The 8,624-nt window shown below is 42.4% G+C and overlaps 1 protein-coding gene across 1 annotated transcript in view; it reads left to right on the top strand.

Moving 5' to 3' along the window:
* Positions 1 to 1,195: 1,195 nt before the first annotated feature.
* LOC122785228 (protein shisa-8-like) overlaps positions 1,196 to 8,624 on the top strand; it is a 41,473-nt gene continuing 34,044 nt past the window's right edge. The window contains exon 1 of the mRNA XM_044050949.1: positions 1,196 to 4,173. Within this exon, the coding sequence (XP_043906884.1) occupies positions 3,596 to 4,173 (578 nt within the window). The 5' untranslated portion in view covers positions 1,196 to 3,595. The remainder of the gene's footprint in view (positions 4,174 to 8,624) is intronic.

The following is an 8,624-nucleotide window of genomic DNA, read 5'->3' as shown; positions in this document are numbered from 1 at the left end:
TGGCTTGTTTTCTATCCGAAATATTTTGTTGTCCTGGGATTTTAAACTCTCCCTTTATGATTTTTTCCTCCCCCCTTTCTTTGTAGGTCCAATATGTCTCTTTCCCCAGAGATAGCTCTTCCCTTTTTCCCTCTACCTGTCTACACTTCCTTCCACCCCCCACACACACTCTCCCTCTGTCAGTTCCTATTCCACTTGCCATGCTTGTGTCTCTTAATCCCACTCTCTTCTCTGGGATAATTTAGGTCCTCTTTTCCCTCTCCCTGCTTCTCCCCCTCTCTCTGGCAGCAGATCCACTGTTGTCCTCTCTCCTCCTCTCCCACCCTTCCTTTCTTTATAGCTCTCTACTTCCATCCATGCCTAAGTATTCTCTATTTTTTTCCCCTCCCTCTCTCTCTCCCTCTCCCCCTCTCTCCCCCTTAAATCAGCCCCTTTATACTGCAGCACCACACATGTTCCAGACATGCTCACACAAAGACGAGGATGTGCAGAGACATTAGCTCAGTAATTACACACACACACACACACACATATGCACGCCTATTCCGACCTGCCGACTCAGTCAGCTCTAATGCTCTCATTTGTTGGACCGACAGGCATTTTGGGAAAGGAAATTGGCACGAGGAAGAAGCAGAGTGTTGGACAGCACTGGGAAGGGATGAAAAATGAATATGTAGGACAAGGGAGGCAAAGAAAAATGAAAATGTTTGACAAATGGGATGTAAAGAGAGATGAACTGATAAAAAAAAAGAGCTGAGGATGGGAATGCAGGGGGAAAATTAAGCAAAAAGAGCCAAAGAAAACAAATGTGGGACAAAACTGAGAGGAGAGACTGTCAGTGACACATGGTGATGGAGAGGAGGAGAGTGAAAGGGAGAGTCAGCAAACACTCATTTACCCACAAGCGTGTGTGTGTGTGTGTGTGTGTGTGTGTGAAAGAGAGAGAGAGAGAGGTAGGAGGAGGAGTGAGCGAAAGAGGGAGGAGTGAGTTGGGAGAGGGAGGTGTGAGGGAAAGAGAGAGAGAGCGGGAGCCTGTGTATGTGTAGAGGGAGATATTGTCATCCAGTCCTGCCAGATAACAGCAGCAGCAGTGAAAGCATCAGCAACAGACGGATCCAGACGCAGAGCGAGCCAGCGAGGAAATAATGGAATGAAGAAGAGGAAGAAGGACGAAGACTGATGATGATGATGATGATGAAGAAGCAGCAACAAAGGGGCAGGATGGAATAAAAAAAAGAAGCATTTTATTGCTCTTCACACGTCTGTTTGGAGCATCCCATAAGCAGAGCACCAGTGAAAACACATACATATGATATATATATAAAATTCCTATACATATATATCAAATTATGCCTGTTTTCAAAGAAGCTGAAGCCGGACATGGACTCAACTGACAGCAAAGTGAATCCATTGCACGGAGGATAATATGCAACATTTGCTTACAAAGTGTTGCATATTATTGCTTTGAGATTGTTTTTGCTCAGTGGAGGAAAATGAATAATACATTGATGCCAATGGAAAATTTGATCTGAAAAACTGGCAAGTGAGTAATTAAGGCAACTAAAATATCATCATCAACAACAACAACAACAACAACAACAACAACAGCAAAGAGCTGCCGTTGCAGACAGTCCTATATTTCCAAAAAAAAGAGGGGCTTCTTTTGAAAACAGGATATTTTTTTTGGTCCGTCCTCGTCTGCCGTTTGTCTGTCGCATCTCCACTTGTCTCTGTCGTCCCAGTTGGCTTGAGGCGTGATATTCCCGCAAGGCTTGTGCCAGTGCGTCGCTGAAAGTGCAGAGGGCAATCCACAGGCTCTCTGACCCCCCGAGCTGGGGCAAAAGAGAGGAGAGGGTGAGCTAAATAGTTGAAGGGAGACGCAGGGAGAAAGATCAGAGGTGGGATTGAGACTGAGATTAAGATCGAAGTGTAAACACAGAGACTTAATCAAGAACTGAGCCAAAAGCAAGCCAGGGAAAGAGGAGCATCAAAGAACAATCCGCTTTGTGGGACCCTCCTCTCCGCCTAAGTAATTCCACCGCTTTCTCTTTTTTTTTTTACAGCTTCTGTTGGATGCAGCAGCACTAAGACATTTAGGTTTGAGATTCAGAATCACAACATCAGCCCTTCCCATTCTCTCTCTTTCTCCTCCCCTTTCCTCTCTTTTTTTCCAGTCTGAGCACTTGAAGGGCAGTACTGAGTGGGTGATAGACAGCGAGTACCCAGCTGGTGTCCTGGGTCCTTTAGAGACCCAGGGATTCCACAGGGGGAAGGGGGGGGTGGGCTTTTCAGTGGAACAGCAGCAACAGGAGACACACTGAGCACAAAAAGCCACCGGACTCCTCGTGTGTCACTGAAAACCTACACTGACACTGACAGACCGCCGTCAACAGAGGGATCTGTGATCGCATGTGTGAGGGTGTTTGCGTACGTGCGTGACAGAAAAACACGCCTCCAGTGCAAGAGGGATGTTTCTGATCACCATGGGATTTCTACTTGGCAAGATCACGGAGTAATGTTTTAAAAAGTGTAAAGTGTAGTTTTTTTTTACCTGTTGGAGTTTTGACTGGAAATAGGAGCCTGCACTTTTCTTTTTCTTTTCTTTTTTTCTTTTTTACTATTCAATCATTCACTGAACAGAAACTGGAACCACACTTTTTAACCAAAGTGGACAGAGGTGGCAGTGAGACGATGCCCACCACAAAAATAAAAAAGCTCCCACTGAACTGTGACACTGAAGGCAGGAGGATAAGTGCAAGTTAAGCTCTGAGAGAGAGACAGAGAGAGGAAAGTGGAGAACTTGAGTTTTTTTGTCTCCAGACTTGAGCTTTAGAGTTGTTATCCACTCAGGAATACGAATACATCTCTGGAGTAAAACAAAAAAAAGAAACCTCTCTTGTGGGAGCCCATGACAATCTGAGTTTGAGAGGAATCTGGCTTCTTGTTTTTCCGCTACTGACGCCAGGAACTTTGAATTCTCTCTCTTTATCCCTCTCTGCACGGATTATTTATCCACTCTGCAGGGGAGCTTTTTGCTGGAAATGTCAGTGGCACATCCATTTGTAGGTATCATGCTCTCCTAAACGGCATTCCCGCCAAGACACTGTATTGGGATTTATCTACAACCTCGTCTGCTGTCAGCGCAAGACACATGGCTTTGTGAAAGGTGACATTTCCCTGAAATTTAGAATATCACACACACACACACAAACACACTCACACACACTTAGAGCTGCAGCTACTCATTTACAGTGAAGCAGGGACTGTGATGTGTCTGTGCTTGTGAGCACCTGCTCACAAGGGACTCATTCACTCCTATTAGAGGCATGTTAAGATGGGAGATTGATTTCTTTCACCCACTTGGTCCTCTGCCCTTGGACAACAATGTTCTGTAACTGTGTGTAGTAATAACTCCCACAGCACTAATTGAGTGGTGTTGTGTTTCTCTTGTCTGCACAGACATAGACACATTTGTGTATTTATCCCTAGTGTTTTCTAATAAATCAGTATAGATTGGATATATTTGACTTTCGATTACTTTTTTTTTTTTTAACCTTGGAGCTTTTTGCACATCAACTCTGAGTCGTCCAGTACAATGGAGCATAAGATGGCCATCACCATGTATCCGCTCTTGATGAGCTTTTTGCTGGCTGTTCTCCTGGGTTTGACTTCTCTGCCTGAACTGGGCTCTTGGTCATCAGGTCAGGCTTTGGCCCAGATCTTCAGCAACAACCTGACTACAGAATCCTCTATGGTGCCAGAGGCTGCCCTGGCTACACCCACGCCAGACATGGAGGACAAACCAGCTCCCGCTGGCAGCAACCGATGCTGGGGTTACTATGATGTCATGGGTCAGTGGGACCCGCCGTTCAACTGTAACGCAGGTATCTACATGTTCTGTTGCGGCTCCTGCTTTTACCGCTTCTGCTGCCAGTTCAAAATTCACAGTCTGGACCAGACTTCCTGTTCCAACTACGATACGCCTGTGTGGGCGAACACTGGGAAACCGGTGGCACCTGTCACTGAGGCTCAGCTGCCACCAGACCGGGATCGGACCCACATGATCGTGTATATTATCTGTGGAGTGGTGGCCATCATGGTGTTGATCGGGATTTTCACCAAGCTCGGTCTGGAGAAAAGTCAAGGAGGACAGGCTGACATGACCAACTCCAGGTAGGAACTGAGAGATGTGGATGGATGCTAGAGACATTTTAGCTGTTTCCCTGTGTCCATTTATTATGCTTATGGTAAACTAACTGACTTCTGATTGGTGGTCAATCACACAGTACAAATATTGGGGCTTTGACTTTTTCCTACCCCCCAAAAAAAGATTCAAAGACGATCAGATATTTGACTTGCCCATGTACAATTTGTGACAACACAATGTACGCTTGCTGTTGGTCACATGAGGTTGAACCTAAGCTAATAAGTGAGAGGGAATTGTAAGTGGATCTATTGGACCGCACAGTAATAACTTCAAACAGTCTGATGCACTCGTATATGCAGTATAGTTTGAACTCCAATGGGATTTCACGGTTTGAGTTGGTGTTTTTCCCACAACTTCAAACGGATATCAGAATTTGAATAATTTACAGCCCTCACAGATGTGGATGTTATGTCATTCTTAGAATTTCTGAAATGCTGAACTGATTTTTCAAAGTAAAAAAAAATTATAAATAGCACAGCATTGATAATAGAAACAAGGCACATTTTAAAGTTTACATTTCAGATCAGCCTGTTGAGACAAGGGTCTACAAATGGTTCAGATATTAAATCAATCATGTATTGACAGACTACTCAATTCACTTAAGTGATTAAAGTATTAACAGTAATTCACAAATGACATCTGTTACTAAATGACTTTCAGAATTCATGATCTAGCTTCATGTTACTCCTGGAGACTCCGATGATTCTTGAGTTGAAAATTGTAAAAGAACTGGTGCGTGCTGGGTAATGATCAGTTGTGTGCTTCACAGTGAAGTGATAATGGGTGTGATTTCTGTGGATGAGTGATATGATGTGTTGTTATGTCCATGAGGGAGAAGGACCTGAGTGAGGTGAATGAGAAGGTCGGAGGCTCAAAAAGACAGATGTCAGGTGAAAGTACTGGAGGATTATAGTACATTGTGTTGTCTCTGTTTTAGTACAGGCCTTTTCACAGTGATGGGGGGGGAATTGATTGCTGTGACACAACTATGACTTTGGCAACGTGCAGCCTCCACTCAACAATGAGAAGGGAGAGGGTGGTTTTGGGAAGGGTGGGATATTGATCTCACTGGAGTGCAGCCAACAGCTAATTCTAATACAGAGAGCAGGAGCGTGTGTGAGCTTCTGTAGGGGGATGGGAGCGTGTGACTGGTCAGCCTAAGGGTTGGCTAATGGGGGCTTATTCAGAATGACTGGCCTCATCATAGAGGTATTTAAAAATATATGTAGTGTCCCGGTGCGGATATTGAAGCCAATGTTTTATTTGAGTTTAAATCGATGTATTAAATCAGGTAAGAACAACGGTGATTTTTTTCCATCAGTAAACATTTTCCTGACAGGTTTATGATCTCAATCAATCATGGTCTTCCCCAAAAGGCATGATCTCTGTAATCAAAGATCATGGAGCATGGACACCACGTGATTGACAGCTAGTATTATCCAATACTTGCATTGGGCGGTGATGAGCTCAGTTTCTTGTGGTTTCAAAAAAATCAATATGGTGTTGGCCAAAGTTCATAAAACAATGGGTGATGTAATATAAAGATACAACTTGTTCAGCTGCCTCAAATTTGTAGTACACTGTTGCATGGCAAAGGCAGAATGAAAAGTGAGTTGAGATGATGTATTTTTGTGTACTTGTATAGAATAGAATGCATGCAAATACATTTAGTTTAATGTTTTGAATTAGTTTAAATAATCAATAACCCATGGAATAACCCATACCTGATTATCCGATGATACTTTAGTAGTCATTTACATTATTACATGACTACTACCTGTTAATAACACAGAGTTGGCTAAGGTGGTGGGTTCATAACATTTACATAATTATCTAGTATGCTATCATCAACCACTCTGGGAATAGTCCAGCTTTATGAGAGTTTAATATTTATAATATTTAGGCTCCTACACCCCACACAGGTTAGACGTGGGTGGAGATCTCATTAAACATATGAAAAACTTGTAAAAGTGTGCTAATGTTTTACTTGAATTTCAGATGTGTGCTCCGCATGTGTGTACAGACAGACCCAACTTGTCCGTCACGATTCATCATGAGCGAAAAATATACGTCCTAGGGTTTTATGAAGGTGCTTTCATAAGAGGAACCCCAATGGAGTGTTTTCATTTTCGCACATAAATTAAAAAAGGGTCAGAGATGGAGTGATGGCAATAAGGCGGGAGAGAAGAAACGCAAGTAAAGAATAAGGGGCCTTCTGCAAGAAAGGAGGCTTCACTGGGGAAAAGTGCTGGACTAATTTTACTATCTCTAACCTCTATATTGATTTATACCCAATGTTAAAACTGCTAACCACTGTACTAATGTGGCTAGATATGAGATCCTGAGAAAGGGCATTTCAGTGACGCATTAGGAGGTGACAGATACAAGGATAACGGGAGAAAGTTATACAAGAGAGTTGGAAGTGCTGATGAGTGAAGGGCCAGGCTGTTATAATTCTGCTGATTCAGCATTTAAAGCCGTGGATGACTGGTTAGCTCTGCAATTGGGCGGCATGGATAATGATTGTCTGAACCAGTCTTTTAGGAAGGATTTAAACGACAGTTTCACTCTTCACGGCTTTCAAAGAACACCTTAGTCATAAAATAGTTTTGTTTTTTTTGTTGCCCAGTCTCTTTCACTGGCAAGACAAGAAGTAAAATGATGAAACACATAATGACTATAATTATTTAGGTGGTTATAATGCAAATCTGCACTACCAAATAAAATAATATTCATTGATAATAAGATGTACCTGTATTACAAAACCACACACACCACGTTGTCTGTTTTTTTGACATTTGACCACACACCAAATCTGCCAAGGCTGTAATGCTCGAGGGTAAACCTCAGGTCAGGCAATCACAACAGGCAGCAATGCAATACATAACACACACACACACATACACACACACACACACACACACAGACCTCTCATTATAAGCAGTGCCCCTCCTGCACTTCTTCTCATCTCACAACTGGCTGTTTGTAGTTTGCCTTTAGTCTGTCTGGGAAACTGCTGCAAAGCGGAATTCAAAATTAATTCTATCCTTTGATGCATGATTCAGTAGTTGGCATTAATAGCATTAAAATCTCGTTTCTCAGATAACACGTGCTCAACTCTATGAGCTGAAAAGTAGAGGGCAGAACATGCAAAATGCAGTGTACCGGTTAATATTGCAGCAGAGGTTTAAAGCTGACATGTTTGCATCAGTGACTCTTCAAACTATGTAGTAGAGAACATCACTAACTCTCTCAGTGCAGCTGGTGCCCTGCTGCACGACCACCATGCACACTGCCGCTGTAATCATCGGAGCTGTTGGAATTAAGGCGTCGGCCAATAAATATTGTGCACAATACACTTAAGGTATATTTGTTGGCTAGAGCGTTGCTGAAAACCCAGCTACTGGTGCATTAAGCCATTTAGAGACAGTAAAACAATACTTAACAGCGAAAGGCACAAGATATCTAAATGCATTAGTTAAATCCAGCAGTGTCAGCATCAAGTGAGTACAACATTAATTAACAGGTAAAGAAAACGTTTAAAATAGGAACACCCTTGCCAACAACTGAATAAAAGGTCGTATTTAGCTAATAAAGTTGCAGCCTGTCTTACTAATAAAGTATTCCAACGTTATGGGAGAGTTTTCCCTTGTTGTCTTTCAAATAAAATAAATACCTGCTTTGAATTTTCACTGTGGTTGTTTCTCACCAGTAGTTCTTTCTGAAAATAGAGAATCATCTTCCTGTCGTCACCAGCATGCTCATGCCCCAGTGTAGCTGAATGGTTGTGATATACAGCAATGTGCAAAGGTCTTAGGCCACCATTAGAATTGTATAGATTTGTACAATAGTTTTTCTGTTTTGGTTCGTTGGAACAAGTGACTACTTCATACCGGAATCTATAACTGTTTCTCCAACTACACACACACACACACACACAGTATCACATACTGCTCATTCTCTTTAACAGCATTGTACCACTTATCATAAGTTATTCCTCTAAAGGGCCATGTGTTCAAGGGCAGAGACGATTGAATGACCCACTGGGGATCTAAACAATCATTTCCATCGGCCATTCTATTCCTTTACTGTATTGTGTTTCATCAACGATGCTTTTTGTTTCCGTTATTGTTCAGCCACAGTGGTGCTTTTCATCATTGCTTGTGACGGGTGTTTAGAGCCAAGAGATAAACATGGGCACGCTGCCCCACATTTTCTGAATTGGTTATAGCAGTGGCCAGATGAACATTTAATTGTGAGCTTTGTTGTCTGCTTCACAATGGGGAAATTAGGCTTCTTGATTTTTTTTTTCAGACATTTGCTGATTAAAATTTCCAATACAAAGTTGACCACATAACTGATAATAAAAATAATTCCTTAAATTGACTTTGCACATCACAAACCAGCTCCACTAATG

Source organism: Solea senegalensis, linkage group LG19, assembly GCF_019176455.1.
Source record: "Solea senegalensis isolate Sse05_10M linkage group LG19, IFAPA_SoseM_1, whole genome shotgun sequence".
Classification (NCBI taxonomy): Eukaryota; Metazoa; Chordata; class Actinopteri; order Pleuronectiformes; family Soleidae; genus Solea; species Solea senegalensis.
This window is presented reverse-complemented; position numbering and strand designations above follow the sequence as displayed.